The sequence below is a fragment of the Hipposideros armiger genome, unplaced genomic scaffold (assembly GCF_001890085.2).
Source record: "Hipposideros armiger isolate ML-2016 unplaced genomic scaffold, ASM189008v1 scaffold_28, whole genome shotgun sequence".
NCBI lineage: Eukaryota > Metazoa > Chordata > Mammalia > Chiroptera > Hipposideridae > Hipposideros > Hipposideros armiger.
Window position 1 is genome coordinate 3,972,530 of NW_017731378.1, and position 16,797 is coordinate 3,989,326.

Here is a 16,797-nt window from a genome sequence, read left to right on the forward strand (position 1 = left end):
GCATCTTAGCTGTAGAGGGCAGTGTCACTGGCCCTCATATGTGGGATCCGAACTGGGGCCCTCTGGCGTCCCAAGCCAGCTCTTAACCAACATGCCACTCGGCCGGCCAGAGCAGTCCTTTTTTGAACAACAACAAAAAAGACCAATGTGCAACCCTATATAATTTTATTTTCATAGAAAAAGTGTGGATGAATACACACTGAAGGTGACAAGGGTTAAATCTGGGGAGAACTGGAATTTGCATGCCAAATACATTTTTTACTTTATGTAGTTTTATACTGTTTGAAATGGTTCTTAAACTTTTGTACTAAAAAACTTTTTTAAAACAAGAAAACAACATGAAGTAGCTTCTAAATGGCAAGCGAGTGAATAGTAGAGATAAGTGATGGACTGTAGAAATAACAGAGAGGGATCACGGTTGGCTGGGATGATCAAAAAGGCTTTCTTGGACAAATAGGGCTTGAAAGATACGTCCAGGTTCCAGTATTCTGGACAGAAAAACCAAGGCAGAACACCTGTTGTCTTTGGAGGACAGCAAGGTGATCCGCATCAGCAAGAAATAAATCTGGTAATGAGACGCCAATCTGGGCTTCTGAGTGGCCCAGATAAACGCTGAGGATGCAGTGCTTTAATGTTTTAAGATTAAATAAACTCGCAGTAGTACCGCAGTACGAGATTACGTGAGGGTTAGATCCTGGAGCGCGGGTGCTCACTAGGGGGTGCTGTTTCAAAACATAAGTCCACTTGGACTTAGGGGAAAGGAATGTACATACAGTACAGCAGGTAAAACGTCAGGCAAAGAGGGCGGTCCGATAAAATGCGCAAATATTAACTCTTTCTATATTACTCCTCGCTCCCCAACTGAGTCCCCCCCCACACACAGCAAAAGCTAAGCATTACAGTATGCCTGTAGCCTGTGCTACTCGGGGTCCGCTTAAAGCGACTACTACTCCCAGGGTCCCTCGTGAGGCCAGAGCCCTCTTTCCGGGTGCTAGTGGGTCTCGCCGTATGACCTTCTGGGATTCGTAGTCTTGCAGTGTCTTCCGGGAGTTGTAGTTCCCTTCCTACCATCGGCTGGGCGAGGCAGGCGACTGGGAGGCGGCGTCGGCTATCAGAGCTGCGCTGGGTGTTCAGGGGCCAAGATGGCGGCGCGCCGGGGACGGAGAGACCGAGTCGCGCCGCCTCCGATGGGTGGCCCCGGCCCCGACCCTGGCGGTGGAGTCCGCGGCAGCAGTAGGGGGAGTCGGAGCCAAGCGCCGTATGGGACTGTGGGCACTGTAAGCGGCGGGGAGCAGGTGAGAGATTGGCGGGCGGCCCGCGGCTGGCAGCAAAGTGGCGTGTGCCGGGCGGTGACACGTGGACGCCACAGGAAAGGGAGGAAGCGCTCTGGAGTCGATGCCGGGTGGCTGTGGGAGACGGGTTGGGCCGAGGGGATCTGGGCCGTTTGCTGGGGGGGCACGGGCAGAGGCAGGGTCCCTATGGCAACGCCGGAGGGGTAGAGCCGGGTGTTGGAAACATGGCCCATGATGGGGGGGCGGGGGGGTTGTCAAGGTTTCAGATTTGGAGTCGAGGACTAAGACCTCCCTATAAGGATGCCGAGTGGGGAGCTCCCCTAGACCCCTAGTCCGGCGCCGCAGTGCCTTTTTGGAGCCACGTGGGGTGGGGGGAGCGATTTTCCCGGGAGAACTTGTCTGCTTCCCCTCCCCCTCTAGGCGGCCCCGGCACCCACGTGGGTTGGGCTCGGGGTTGGGGGGGCCGCGGGTCCACGTGGGGGCGGGGAGGGGATGTCCACGTGGCTCCCGCCCCAGGCAGCCGGCATCTCGTATCCGCGCTAGAGCCGCAGTGCTGGGAACTGGGTGTGTCTCAGCGGGTCCCGCCATCTCGCACCGGGCTGGGGGCCCCAGGCCGGGAAGGAAGGTAGGGGCTGCTAGAGTCAACTTTGTTCAGAGCTATGGAGGAGTCTTCCTCCTCCCTCTTTGGTCCACGGCGCCTCTAGACAGCGGATGGTGAAGGACTTTCCAGATGTCCGGGGAGTCTGTTCCCTGCGGATGGCGGAGTGTGTTGGGGAGGGTAGAGGAGTGGAAGGGCTGTGGAATGAGCTTGTGGCTTCTCACCGACCGGCTTAGGGTGAGTTGTGAGTCAGGAGCACTGGCGTTTTAGTTGCCTTCAGTTATGCCTTATTCTTGATTCAAGGAGAATGGGGAATGTCAACATGTATATGGGACAGAATTAAGAAAAGAAAAGGGAATCCACTCCCCCCTCACTTTTTCCTGCAGCATCTTTTTAGAGGAGGCAGTTGAGGCCTGCTTCTGTGAATTGACATACAAATTGAGGTGGCCTGGGGTTTAAGGCTCTCTGGAATTTTTGCTGGGGATGGTAAAAATTAGAGGCGATTTGAGAACTATTAAACGGTAATTGAACATTTATTGGATGAGGGGAATTCTTTCTGTCAAATTCTGTTGTTGGTTTTCAATTCTCCATACTTAAAACGTGTTATTTTCTTACTCCTTAGCAAGGACTTCTTAAAAGTTCCCTCCCAGAGTAGAGCTGGGCAGGACTTAGTTTGAACTCTTATCTCTCTAAAGCATTTAAGTTGAGTCCTTGAAAACTTTTTGTTGTTCTTTAGGTGGGAGTTGGGCTGCAGATTACCAGATAATGTTAGTTCCAGCAGACCAATCCAGGCCCTTGCCCAGGAGAGAATGGCCCTAACTAGGGAGCTGCCCACCCCCTTTTCCCACATTTTCTCAGAGGTCACATCTTGTGGGACTAGTGCTGCCCACCCTTTGGAGGATAGCTAGGAAGGATCCATGATTCAGCAGTAATCCAAGTTGGGTGGTCATTTGGGGTTGGAAAGGGTCTCCTGGAGGGATTGTCCTGTTCCCTCCTACCCCCCCCCCCCCCAAGAAGAGTATGTAGAAGCTACACGCTTGGTCTCTGTCCTACAGGCTAGGCACGATAAATAATGATGAGTGGAACAAAAGGGAAGTGCAGCATATTTGGGATTACATAATCAGCAGTAGTAATCTACTTTGCAGGGTATGGGGAAAGGACATTTTAAGTTGCAACTTGAAGGCTGTGGCAGGTGGGGGATGCCTTCATTAGGGGGAATAAATAGTATGTGAAGGCCTTGAGGTGGGAGACAACATGGCTTGTTGCTTATCGGAGAAACTGAGAGACCTGTATGGCTGGTGTGTAGAGAGGCAGGCAAGGTGGTGAGTGAGGACACACTGGAGCAGAAGAGTGGTGGGGAAGACCAGGACCCCTGTAAGCCATATTAAGGAATTTAAACCTAATGCCAAGAGCAGTAAGATACCATTGGAAAGATTCAGGGAGGGTCTTGGTAAGTGATCAGATAAACTTTTTAAGTTTGTAGCTGGTTTTGAACCATGCAAGGACAAGACTGGATGTGGGAAAGCCACTTGGGCGGTTGTTGAAGTTAGAAATGCTGGTTGCTGGGCTTAGTCCCTAGATGATCATGGTACCCTGGGAGCTGTGTTGTTTGGGGAATGAATGATGGGTGAGGTCAGCTGAAGAGGCAAGTTGTCTCTGACTGGGGTTCTAGTATTTGTCTAATGGAGGTGGTGATGAGTGGTCTGTAGAGCTGGGCATTGTCTTGAGATTTTGGCCCGGTGGCTGGGCCAGGTAAGTGGCAGGGCAAGGTGAGATGCAGCTTCTTTGCTCACCCAGGAGTGTTTGCTGAGCTAGGTGCTATTCAGCTGCTGGTTGTAATTACAGGATTGTGAAGGCCTGGGAGGAGTTTGTGTCTAAAATTTGCCACTTTTCACTTCACCTCTGGGCCTGGCCTCATAAAGCCTCCCTATCTAGCCTTTACTCTCCCTGGGTATCAGAGCTCCTCCTCTTGGTTAGGAGGGTGAGTGTAGGGTGTATTATAGTTATACCTGTTCCTTTTTTTTTTTTACCCCCTTTTGGAAGAGGTACAGAGTTTCCCTTTGCTGCAGAAGGCTGGGGGTGGGGGTGGGGGGGGCGGCGGCTGGCTTGTCCGTGTTTGTTCCTATTCTCTAGCCTTTGTATCATCTATTTCCTATAGTGGAGATACCTGTGCCTCTGGCCTCTGGCCTTGCCAGCCCCATTCTAGCCACTTCTGGCCCTGCCCACGCCCACATGCTTGACAGGCCTGGACGGGTGGCACCCTGCCTAGCAAGGGTGATGACATTTCTAGTTCTCAGGGAAGTGATGGGGTGGGGCTTTTCCATCTACAGAATCAAGCTTTCTCATCTTTTGCTCTCACCTGGTGGGGTAAAAGAGACTTTTTTCCTTGGGATTACCATTGAGAGGTTGGGTGGCACATTGTAGGGCCTTCAAAATAAAAGTGTGAAGTGTGAAAATCATCTGTGTATAAGACACTGTGCGGGCCAACCAAATGGTGCGTTGGTTAAGAAGTGGGTTGGGATGCCAGAGGGCCCCAGTTCGGATCCCACATATGAGGGCCAGTGATGCTGCCCTCTACAGCAAAGATGCTGAATAACAGCTCAACCTGGAGCTGGGTTGCTGTGAGTCCCAGGTGACAGTGTAGGCTGCAGCCCCTGCTGCAGTGGGTTGCCATAGGCTACCATGTGTAGCCAGCAGCAGCCAGCGTGAGCGGCCCTCAAGCCGCTGTGAGCGGCTGTCCAGAAGCCGGTGGCTGTCCAGAAGCCGGCGACTGATCTCCCTCTCCCAGAAAGAGCGCAGTGATGGTGTCAACTTGGGCCAGTGAAGCAACGTCTTCCACAACTAGACTGAAGAACAAAATGACAGCAACTTGTCTGTTCCCCTTCCCCCAATTCCCCAGCACTGTTCCCATCCCCCAATTCCCCAATAAAAATCTTTAAAAAAAAAAGAAGACTCTGTGCTAGGCGACATGTATAACCAGGAAGTACACACACAATTTAAACCCTCCTAAGAGCCCAGAAGGATATAAGCTAATAGAATACAAAGGGTTATTTGCTCCAAAGGAACTTGGAATCTAGTATTAGTAATGATGCAAGGAATGTCATGGGGGGGCGGGGGCAGAATGTGATTGCCAGAAAAGGGAGTGGTATAGAAGCATGTGTGAATTCAGAGGAGAGATCATCTTGGTTTGGAGCAGCCCAAGGTACCTTTTGGAAAAGGTGGGATTTGAGCTAAGCAGAGAAGAGAGGCCTAGGCAGGATTTGAAGGAGGTAAGGTGGCAATAGTTGAAACTGTCCGCTTGCTGGTTTCCTCTCCTTTGGTGTGCCCCTTGGACTGTCTGCCTTCATACTGCCAGGGGCCGGCCAAGTGGCTCAGTTGGTTAAGAGCTTGCTCAAGAGCTTGAGCTCTGAGCAACAGTGGTTTGATTCCTGGTTGAGCTGAGCTGTTGCTGAGCTGCCAACAGGTGGCAGGATGGCTCAGCTAAAAAGAAAACACACTGCCAGCAGATGACTCTTCTGAACAATCTTGATCTTTTTGATGCTTTTACTCCCTAGTTTAATAATCTCGTGTGACTCCACCTGTTTCTGGATGGAGTCCAAACTTTTTTTCCCAGAAGATCCTTGAAAGCTGCCACCCTGGTTGGGGCTTTGGCTCTGCTCTGCCTAGCAAGTCTGGAGGTTTGGCTGTGGTAGGGCCCCTGTCGAGTCTGGGGCCGTTGGTGGAGGGCTGGGCACCTGGTTTACAGAGCATATCAGTCATCTGTCCCAGAGTACCCATGTTCTGCAGCCTTCATCCTGCCCTTTTGACCTTCCCCCCTTTTGTCCCAGGTGCTGCTGCATGAAGAGGTGGATAATTCTGGTTTTGTCGGCCTGTCTCGGCTGGGCCCCTGTCTGAAGGACAAGGACCTGGAGATGGAGGAGCTAATGCTGCAGGATGAGACACTGCTGGGGACCATGCAGAGCTACGTGGATGCCTCCCTCATCTCTCTCATCGAGGATTTTGGGAGTCTTGGGGAGGTGAGCTGGGGCTGGGCTTGGAGGTCTTCAGGCAGGAACTTTGTATGGGAGCCTGTGGCTTAGTGGCTTTCTTCTTGTAGAACCTTGGCTCCTGGATACCCAACCTGAGTCCTTGAAGTGTGTTTTTGTCTCTAGGTGAGAGTTGGGCTGCAGGCTGCCAGATTTTGTCCCATGTAAGGATGATCAGGCAGTCTTGGACTATATAGTCCAAGGCCTTTCCCCCTGTCTGGGCGCCCAAGTTACATGTCCAGAGAGTTCTAATCCCTATTTTGAGTCCAATTCCACCCCAGCTAAGGGTTGTCTGCTGAGCATCCTACTCCTTACTTTAGTATAAAGGGAGCATGTGAAACATAAGTTTAAGACTCAAGTCTGACAGGTCTCTGTTGACACTAGAGAGGTAGTAGATGGTAGTAAATGAGATTGGAACCCATGGCCCCTGGTACTCAAATGTCTCTCTGGCATATTGAGCTGAACTGAGCCTGGGAGACTCGGCATCCAGTTGTTCTCAGTGGCTCAGTAGGTCATTAGGGATGTTGTTGGAACCTTCTTGTTGTCTTTCTGGAGCAGAGCAGGTTATCTCTGGAGGACCAGAATGAAATGTCACTGCTGACAGCTCTGACGGAGATCTTGGACAATGCAGATTCTGAGAACCTGTCTCCGTTTGACAGCATTCCTGACTCAGAGCTGCTTGTGTCACCTCGGGAGGGCTCCTCTGTGAGTGTGGGACCAGGGCAAGGGGATGTATGGTTGGTGCAAAGGTTAGAACTATATCTGTGGACCTATTCACAAAGTTCTGAAGCACAAACTCATCTCAGGTCATTTTCTCCCTCTTAGCTGCACAAGCTGCTCACTCTTTCTCGGACACCTTCAGAACGTGACCTCATCACTCCAGTTGACCCACTGGGGCCCAGCACAGGCAGTAGTAGAGTGAGTGGGGTAAGCCTGACCTCAGTAGCCTCAGGGAATCCCAGGAGGGAGGAGTGTGTGGGGACAGGTCTGGAAAAACATATTCCTGGAGAAAACTCCTATGGCTTCTTGTCTCTCCTCCAGGTTGAGATGTCTCTTGCAGATCCCTCCTGGGACTTCTCCCCACCCTCCTTCTTGGAGACCTCCTCCCCCAAACTTCCTAGCTGGAGACCCCCAAGATCTAGACCCCGCAGGGGCCAATCCCCTTCTCCCCAGCAGCGTAGTGATGGGGAAGAAGAGGAGGAGGTGGCCAGCTTCAGTGGCCAGATGCTTGCTGGGGAGCATGACAACTCCATGAGCAGCATCCCAGATTTTCCCATGCACCTGGCCTGCCCCGAGGAGGAAGATAAAACAGCCGCAGCAGGGATGGCGGTGCAGGCAGCTGGTGACGAGAGCATCTCTTCCCTGAGTGAGCTGGTGCGGGCCATGCACCCATATTGCCTACCCAACCTGACCCACCTGACATCCCTTGAAAATGAGCTTCAGGAGCAGCCGGATGATTTGACACTGCCTGAGGACTGTGTGGTGCTGGAGATTGTGGGCCAGGCAGCCACAGCGGGCAATGACCTGGAGATTCCAGTTGTGGTGCGGCAGATCCCTGCTGGACCCCAGCCTGTGCTCCTAGATGACTCGCTAGAGGCCAGTCCGGCCTTGCAGCTGCTCATGTCCACACTAGAGTCAGAGACAAAGGCTGCTGTGCCCAAGGAAGCCCCCTGCCCTGAGAAAGAGGGGTTGTCACTGGACTCAGAGGAAAAGCTAGAGTCAGCCTGCTTGTTGGGGCCCAGGGAGGTTGTGGAGCCAGTGTCATCCAAGGGGCCCCAGAACCCACCAGCCAACACAGTGCTGAGTTCCCAGAGAGCTCGAAAGGGCAGGAGAAAGAAGGGCAAGGAACAGCCAGCAACCTGTACAGAAGGCTATGTCAGGAGGCTGAGGTCATCCTCTCGTGGGCAGCCTACAGTGGCTGCAGAGGTGACCTCTCAGGCAGGCAGCTTGCCTCAGGAGGAACTTCAAAGAGAGGTTGGGCCTCCTCGTGGTAGAGGAAAGCCCCGGGCTTGGGCTCGGGCCTGGGCAGCTACTGTGGAGAAACCTAGCTCTGGGAACTTGAAGAGTAGTGCTGGACAAGCTAGTCCTGCTAAAGAAGGTCCTCTAGATCTCTACCCCAACCAGGGCGACACCATTGAAACCAGCCCTGTTCTAGCCCATCTCCCATTGGTTGACTCTGCTCGAGCCGATCCGATGCCACTTGACTCTGTTGAAGCTGATCCCCCTGCAGTTGATCCTGTTCTGACTGACCCTGTACCTGTTGACCCTGCATTGGTTGACTTTGCTTCAGCCAATTCAGAGCTAGTTGACCATCTCCCAGCTGACCCAGTGCAGACTGAGCCAGCCCTACCTGACTTGGCAGCAATTGACCGTGCAGTAGTTGTTCCTATCTCAGGTGACTTGCCACTAGTTGACCCTGTCTCAGCCAACCCAGCACCAGTTGACTCTGTTCCCAGTGATCTGGCTCCAGTTAACCCTGTGCTAGTTAAGTCTAGGCCAACTGATCCCAGACGTGGTGCAGTGTCATCAGCCCAGGGGAGTCCAGCCCCCCAGCTCCTTCTGGAGTCAGAGTCCTTGGATTCCCCAAAGGCCACCATTTCTGAAGTTAAGGAGGTTGTGGGTCCTCTGAAAGTGGAAAGTGGTACCATTGCCACAACCCAGGAAGCCAGACCTCGGCCTCTTAGCCTATCTGAATATCGGCGACGAAGACAGCAGCGCCAAGCAGAGGCAGAAGAAAGGAGTTCCCAGCCCCCAGCTGGGAAGTGGCCCAGCCTCCCAGAGACCCCCACAGGGCTGGCAGATATCCCTTGTCTTGTCATCCCATCAGCCCCAGCCAAGAAGACAGCTCTACAGAAAAGCCCTGAGGCTCCTCCTGAGGCTTGCTTTGTATCTGTGGGTCCCAGCCCTGCTTCTAGTCCTGAGCCACCAGCAAGCAAATCTGTGGCCTCAACTCCCTCTGAGCAGGCGTCATCCCAGGAGATGCCACTGCCTGCAAGACCTCCACCTTTGACTGGACAGTCCATGCCCCCCACAATACCCACTGCCCTGCCTTTTCCACCAGGTGGGCTGGGCATGACCCCTATGTTGCCCCTTGCCGCAAGTGGGCAAGGGGTCACAGGTCAGCCCCCACCACCCTTGCACCCTCCTAGTCTTCCTATGTCTGTGGGGCCAGTGCCACCTGATCCCTATACTCACTATGCCCCCATGCCACCCTGGCCTTGTTATCCCCCAGTGTCCCCTTCTGGCTATCCTTGCCTGCCCCCCCAACCAACAGTGCCCCTAGTGTCTGGTACTCCTGGCGCCTTTGCTGTCCCCCCCACTTGCAGTGTGCCTTGGGTATCCCCTCCTGCCCCAGTCCCACCTTATAGCTCTAGCTGTACTTATGGGCCCTTGGGATGGGGCCCAGGGCTGCAACACCCTCCATTCTGGCCTACTGGGCCCCCACCTCCTTTGCCTCTAGCCTCTGTTGGGAGAGCTGTGCCCCCACCCAAGGTGGAGCCCAGTGGCATTCCAACTGGCCCTCCTGAAAGTGTACTTCCTGTGCCGATGGCTACTCCCCTCAGCCTTGGGACAGCTGGCCAGGGAACTCCACAGATAGAGCCCACCAAGGTGGAGGTTAAGCCATTGCCCGCATCTCCCCATCTGAAACACAAGGTGTCCTCCCCAGTCCAGAGCCCTCAGAATAAGGCTCCACCATGTTTGTATACTGAGAGAGTGGCTGTTGAGGAGCCCACATCAGAGAGTCTAAAGCCTGAGACCCAGGAGAACAGGTCCAAGGAGAAGCCCCCCTCTCCTGTTGCCAAGGCTGTTTGTACACCCACACCAAGGCAGAGCACTATCACCAAGTTGCCTGCTGTCCACCCAGCCCGTGTGAGGAAACTCGCCTTCCTGCCTACACCACGTACCCAGGGTCCTGAGGATGTGGTGCAGGCTTTCATCAGTGAGATTGGTGAGTGCCATACAGTTAAGCTGGTGTGAAGAACGGCATGGGGGTTGGGAGGGGAATGTCCTCCATAGAACAGGATAAAGCACCTTGTTGGGTTGGCCTTTGTTGGATTTCTTTGGAGGGTTCTTCAGAGGTAGCGCTCTGGGTTTATTTAATTGTTTCCTGCTTTGTGTTGCTGTCTTGGTTTACTTAGTACAGTGCTCAGGGGTAGCATAAAGGGAAAAGTGAGGTGATTTGGGACTTCCTAGGACCTGTGTACTGAGTTGAAAGGGGCTGGTTTCTAATCCTGCGTTGTGTTTCCACAGGAATTGAGGCATCAGACCTGTCCAGTCTGCTAGAGCAGTTTGAGAAATCAGAAGGTGAGGGAACCTGTGTAGCTTTGCTCCAACCCCTTTTTGTTGATGTTTACTTTGGGCCCAGTCTATAGTTACTTAAACTGGGGAAGGGGAGGGGCAGTGTCAGCCTCTAGAGCAGAGCCCTAATTGAAATGGGGAGACAAGATTCACCTGTGACGCAGTGTAAGCCAGGGAGAGGGTGGTGGTACGGCATGGGAAGAACTATAAAAAGTAGACCAATGGGGAGATACAAGTGGGTTGGATTGCTTTGGGGGCATTTTTCTAGAGGGAAGTAGCTCTCAGGCTAGGCCTTGAGAGACAGGATTTCATAGAGTGTGTGGTGAATAAAGGCACAGGTATAGGAATGATTGAGTATGGTGTACTCGAAAGGCAATGGATAGCTTAGCTTTTTCAGTGCAAGGCATGGATCTAGGTGCTGTGGAGGATACTATGTCCTGTTCTCCAGGTGCTTCTGGTCTAATCGGGAAGAAAAATCTGCAGAAATGACTCCTGAATTGGTAATGGGTATTCATAGTTCAAGACAAAATATAAAATATGATTACTGGAGAACAAGAGTAGGCTACAGGACCTAGGAAGTTAGGTAGGTCATGGAGAACCTTGAATGTTAGGGTTAGAAGTTTGGAATCTTACCTCAGATTCAGTGGGGAGTGTGGATGTTTCTGAGCAGAGAAGAGACATGATTGAAAATAGTACCTGGGCACCCACTGGAGGAGAATGGATCTCTCTGGGGAGAGCCCAGTGGAATATATAGACAAAGTGGATTTTCCTTCTTTGGGTCTCAAAGCCAGCCCTTCTATGCCTCCTTAATCTGGAACATCTGGTTGGGCTTTTAACTAGTATGGTTTCTTTGCAGCCAAAAAGGAGTGCCCTCCCCCGGCTCCTGCTGACAGCTTGGCTGTAGGAAACTCAGGGTAAGTATAGACATGTGAGCGAGTTACCCTACAGCTGTTGGTCAGCAGCCGGCCGGCGTTCCGGGACCGTCCACTGGATGCCTCTGTTGCAGGGACGTTTAGTCAGCTGTAGAGTCTTTCCGTGTTTCTCCATCCCCATGCTCAGCACATCACTACTGGGCACTGAATTGGGTGGCAGGGTAGGAGGATATGTACCAACCAGCCTCTGGCTGATTCCAGTCTGGGGTTCTAAATGTCCTGGAGGTGCCTTGTATCTTCTGGCAAGTCATGCCTTTGGGGATTTCTTTCTTTCATTTAACAGACTTTAAACTTGCTAACCACTGGTGATGGTACAAGAAATTGGGGGAAGATGTTCATGGTTAGGGCTTCCCTGACTCCTTGGATGACACAGGCACCTTGGACTTCCTTGTTCCCCAATCTTCCAGCACTGAGAGGCCTTTTTTCATATTTCTTGTTCATGGTACCCCATCCTATTCTGCCAAGCCTATTCCTCTCCACATTGATTTTTGGGTTGGTTTGAGCCAGGCAGGCAAGGCTCCTGGCTTAAAGGAGGTTGGTGTTGGGGTGGGGGGCTGGTATTCAAGGTCATAATCGGCCTGCCTCCTGGCATTGGGCAGAGCTGAGTTAAGACCCAGCCTACAGTTCACTCACTCATATGCCTTTTGTGCTGGAGGAGAATGATAGGGGCAATTTGTGCATCCTGTCCCTTTGCACGCACCCCTCTTCCATTGCTTCGTGAGGAAAGCAGATGTACAAGATGTTGAGGAGGCAATGAATCAGGCTTTCCCTTTTCCCCCCCGCCAGCAGCGTTGACCCTCCCCAGGAGAAGAGGCCCCTAGACCGGTTACAAGCCCCAGAACTGGCCAACGTGGCAGGTGGGTTCAGGGTGGGGAACTCTGCCTTTGGTTAGTTTCTGCAGCAAATACTTATAGGGCCTGTTGTGCACCAAGTGTGTGTAGGTGTTGGGGACACAGAGATCCAATCCTCATCCTTGAGGTTCTCACAGTCCAGGGGACAAGTGTGAAATGAGTATGTTGAGTATCAGAGGTTGTATGTTAAAGAAGCCTGTGTGGTTTGTAGTGGGGCCTAAAGGGGAACAGTGGGTGGGGGTGGGAGTGGGGGTCATATGAAAGGTGATCTCCAAAGTAAAGGCTTGAGAAAATCACTGATACCAATTAAGTACGTTTAGGGGATCGAGCATTCTATGTAGATGGAGCAACTTTAACTGAAGAAATAAAACCTGCTTGGTATGTGTAGGGGAACTGCGAGTGGTTCAGTTTGTCTGGAGTGTTGTGGTTGATCAGGGTGGTGGGTAGAGCTAAAGCGAGAGAGAGAGCCGGAGCGGTAAGTAGGTCAGATTATGGGAACTTGGAATGCAATGGTAAGCTATTTGAACTTTATCCTGTGCATTGAAAAAGCTTTACCAGATTGGTTTTGGGGTGCTCCTTCCGTCAGGAATGTAGAAGACAGGTGGACGGGTATAAAGCCAAAGGTAGGGGATCATAGGAAGATGATTACATGAATCCAGGCAAGATGCAGCCAGAAGTCAGGCAGTGCTGGGGGAAAGGGTGGATCTAGGAATGGAGTGGTAGATCAGACACAACCTGGTCACCAGCTAGGTTTGGGCAGTGAATGGTTGAGGGGTTCAAGAAGACCCTGGCTGGCTGATTTTCTATTGCTGGTCCCCAAGATAGGGAACTTGGGGGAAGGAGTAGTTGCAACCGGGGGGGGAGTTTGGGCCATTAACCATTGGTGGTGTACTTTGTGAGATGAGGTGGGGTCTCTTGAGCCTATATACGCAGTGTTTGGAAGTGTAGAATCGGATCTCATCCTGCTATCTCCATCCTCCCTCCCCTCACAGGGCTCACCCCTCCAGCTACCCCTCCCCACCAGTTATGGAAGCCCTTGGCTGCTGTTTCACTGCTGGCCAAAGCCAAATCTCCTAAGTCAACCGCCCAGGAGGGAACCCTGAAGCCTGAAGGAGTTACAGAGGCCAAACATCCAGCTGCAGCCCGCCTCCAAGAAGGGGTCCGTGGCCCTAGTCCAGTCCATGTGGGCTCTGGGGACCATGACTATTGTGTCCGGAGCAGGACCCCCCCAAAAAAGATGCCTGCCCTAGTCTTTTCAGAGGCGGGCTCCCGATGGAATGTCAAACGCCATCAGGATATCACCATCAAACCTGTCTTGTCCCTGGGCCCAGCTGCCCCTCTGCTCCCACGCACAGCTGCCTCCCAGGAGCCACTTGATCACAGGACTAGCAATGAGCAGGCAGATTCCCCGGTCTCTTGCCTTGCCCCATCCACCTTGCTGTCCCCTGAGGCTTCACCCTGCCGGAATGACACGAATACTAGGACTCCCCCCGAGGCCTCAGCCAAGCAGCGGTCAATGCGCTGTTATCGGAAAGCCTGCAGGTCAGCCAGCCCCCCAAGCCGGGGCTGGCAGGGCCACCGTGGCCGCAGCAGTTCTGTCAGCTCTGGGTCCAACCGGACCAGTGAAGCATCTTCCTCCTCATCCTCATCGTCGTCTTCATCCCGATCCCGATCCCGATCCCTCTCCCCCCCACACAAGAGGTGGCGAAGGTGAGCTCTGATGGCCTGTTAGGTCCTTTCCATTTAGGAAGTTCATGTACTCTCTGGTTCACTTTGAAAGCTTTTGCACATTGAGTTTGATTCTTTTAGGCACTAAGGCTTTTATTTCTGTCTTTGGCTTTTGTCTTTTCCCCCTTTCCTGGATTGTTGAAGGAGGCAAGCTGTGAGAAGATAGCTTCTGTCCTCTGTTGGAGTTTGGGGTATCCCTGAGGTCTCCTGCTTCCTTGAGACCTGCCTTGGGGAGACCCACTAGGGTTTGATCTTGACCATGTTGATTCCTTCGCATACTGTATCAGTCCTCATTTCTGGTATTTTCCTGGTGGTATGTGGGAAGGTGGGATCGTGGGTTGTTCATGGCAGATAGTCTTTCCTTTAATGTTCTGCTGAGGAAAAAGCATCTGGGAGTTCCTTTGAGTGTCACTGTGGCCTCATCTATTTCCTGGCAGTATCTTTTTCTCAATAACAGGTCCAGATTTTCCCACTTAGATAAAGAAGCCTTTATTTCTCTGAGTCTCTGTTTATTTTTCTTCTTTCTGCTTTGTTAAATATTTTTCAGTTTTTAATTGTGTAATTGAAAAGAAATAGGATCTATGCCAAAACATTGTAAAACATTCCAGATACATCTAAAATTCATGAGGACCTCAGTTTGGTCATCTGTGAAGAGTTTTTCTAGACCTCTTCTGCTCTCCTTTGCCCCTGAGCTTCCTTATAGGGAGGCAGGGTTGGGGCCAAGGTGAGGTCAGTGTAATACACCTGCACCTCTCCCAGCATCCCTTTGTGCCCTTTTATTCTCCAGGTCCAGTTGCAGTTCCTCTGGATGTTCCCGAAGATGTTCTTCCTCTTCCTCCTCTTCTTCCTCATCTTCCTCATCCTCATCTAGTTCCCGAAGCCGGTCCCGCTCCCCATCTCCCCGCCGGAGAAGTGACAGGAGGCGGCGGTGAGCATGCATTCAGGGAGTCAGTGCAAGTTCCTGAGAGTTCTGAGACTTGAGCTGTCTAATGTCAGTGAGACTGATGGCACCTTCTTCTCTTGTTAGGTACAGCTCTTATCGTTCACACGACCATTACCAAAGGCAGAGAGTGCTGCAGAAGGAGCGTGCAATAGTGAGTAGAGGAACAGGTTGTGGGAGGATGAGGCCTGCCCCTGAGCCATGAGCTCAGAGAGCAGTGTGTAGCTCTGGCTCTGGCTCATGGTGTGTCAATTTTCCTTGACCCAACATAGGAGGAGAGAAGAGTGGTCTTCATTGGGAAGATACCAGGCCGCATGACTCGGTCAGAGCTGAAACAGAGGTTCTCTGTTTTTGGAGAGATTGAGGAGTGCACCATCCACTTCCGTGTCCAAGGGTAAGCTTGGGCCCGAAGGTCAGGATATCCTTTCTGTCCCATTCATGTACCTTGATGCTTCTTTGTCTTTTCCTCTTGCTCTGGTGTACTGGTCAATGTAGAACAACTTCATTCCTAAACTTGGGGTTGGCCATTTGGGAAATTAGAAGAACCACCCCAGTTCCTCTCTGTACCCTGGGGTGGGGCGGGCGGGTGCGTTTCTCCTCCATGGCATGTGCCCAAATAGCCAGCCTCTGCCTCACCCTCCCCACCAGTGACAACTATGGCTTCGTCACTTACCGCTATGCTGAGGAAGCATTTGCAGCCATCGAGAGTGGCCACAAGCTGAGGCAGGCAGATGAGCAGCCCTTTGATCTTTGCTTTGGGGGCCGCAGGCAGTTCTGCAAGAGAAGCTATTCTGATCTTGGTGAGTGGAGGGAGGCCCTGAGGCTTTGGTGTACTTGATATCCCCAAAAGAGTTCCCAGCCTTTTGAGAGTGGGCTAGGCAGACTTGTCATCTGACACACGAAAGACCTAAGGGATGGGATAAGGAGAAATGGGGGCTCTCATCTTTTTTACTTAAAATCAGGGCGACTTTAACTCCATCTATTATTGGGATGGGAGGTGGCTGGCTAGCTGAGGACCCTGTGGTTGGGAAGTGTGGTCAGAGACCTTGATGTTTGCTTCTCTCTACCTTTATAGACTCCAACCGGGAAGACTTTGACCCTGCTCCTGTAAAGAGCAAATTTGATTCTCTTGATTTTGACACATTGTTGAAACAGGCCCAGAAGAACCTCAGGAGGTAACCCTGGGCCCTTCTCCCCTTTCCCTCTTTTGTTTGGAGGTGTCCAACCGTCTCCATCCCCCTCCCCCACTCTAGGGGAGCGCGCTGCTAGTGAGGAGATGATTTTTATAAAGAAATGGAAAAAAGTGAAATAAAAAATGTGTTAAATCAGATTTTTTAAAGGGTATTTTTTTTTTTTATAATAGGCATTGAAGCAAGTTAACTTGCATTCCTATGTAAGATGGGTGAGGTTGAGGGGTTCCCCCAGTATTTGGAAGCTCTAAGTCACTACGCAAACTAATAAACATAAACTAGAGAGAACTTCCAGGTGCTCTTGTGCTTCTTTCTTTCTATGGTGTTAATGCCAGACACATTCACTTTTGCTCTCTGAACACAATCAGTGTCATGTTTACTTCCATTAAATTACTAAGACCCCTCTGGTCAGGTGCAAAATCCTATTGGACTTGAAACTTGGCTCCTCAGGTGTGTTGTCAGTGAAATCAGTCTTCTAGGGCAGTGCTTCTCATACTTTAAAAGGGCATTTCAATCATCTGGAGATCTTTTTGGAATGCAGATTTTGACTTCTGGGATGGGGCCTGAGATTCTGCATTTCAAACAAGGGATGCTGATGCTACTGGTCTAGTAAAGATTTTTTTGTTTTTTAAGATTTTATTGGGGAATTGAGGGAGAGGAACAGACTATTTGCCGTCCTTTTTTGTTCTTCAATCTAGTTGTGGAGGACATCGCTTCACTGGCCCATGTTGGTATTATCATTGCGCTCTTCCCAGGTGAGGCATATCGGTCGCTGGCCTCTGGATGGCTGCTCATGGAGGCTCTTGGCAGCTCACACTGATTGCCGGCCGCCAGCCACTCATGGTAGCTTATGACAGCCCACTGCAGCCTACGCCATCACTGGTGACTCACAGCAGCCCAGCTCCAGGTCAAGCTGTTGTTCACCATCTTAGCTGTAGAAGG

General features: G+C 51.7%; 1 protein-coding gene across 4 annotated transcripts; it reads left to right on the forward strand.

Moving 5' to 3' along the window:
* Positions 1 to 1,090: 1,090 nt before the first annotated feature.
* On the forward strand, positions 1,091 to 15,993 carry PPRC1 (PPARG related coactivator 1). Of its 4 annotated transcripts, none has more exons than XM_019636501.1 (14): positions 1,091 to 1,295; positions 5,718 to 5,906; positions 6,474 to 6,620; positions 6,741 to 6,842; positions 6,957 to 9,864; positions 10,167 to 10,220; positions 11,071 to 11,128; positions 11,933 to 12,003; positions 12,990 to 13,707; positions 14,513 to 14,653; positions 14,753 to 14,819; positions 14,938 to 15,059; positions 15,314 to 15,465; positions 15,741 to 15,993. In XM_019636501.1, exons 1-14 carry the CDS (start codon positions 1,143 to 1,145, stop codon positions 15,842 to 15,844), a joined length of 4,986 nt encoding a protein of 1,661 aa, XP_019492046.1. In that variant the 5' UTR covers positions 1,091 to 1,142; the 3' UTR covers positions 15,845 to 15,993. The 4 variants fall into 4 exon arrangements, with proteins under 4 accessions (XP_019492046.1, XP_019492048.1, XP_019492049.1 ...); XM_019636503.1 differs by having other exon boundaries at positions 11,936 to 12,003; XM_019636504.1 differs by having other exon boundaries at positions 6,741 to 6,833.
* Positions 15,994 to 16,797: the final 804 nt, after the last annotated feature.

Bases quoted from the DNA above. Each gene is read 5' to 3' on its own strand.
- PPRC1 (XM_019636501.1), top strand. From the start codon at position 1,143: ATGGCGGCGCGCCGGGGACGGAGAGACCGAGTCGCGCCGCCTCCGATG. The intron at 11,129-11,932 runs GTAAGTATAGAC...CCCCCCCGCCAG, and splicing joins TTGGCTGTAGGAAACTCAGG to CAGCGTTGACCCTCCCCAGG. The intron at 14,820-14,937 runs GTGAGTAGAGGA...GACCCAACATAG, and splicing joins TGCAGAAGGAGCGTGCAATA to GAGGAGAGAAGAGTGGTCTT.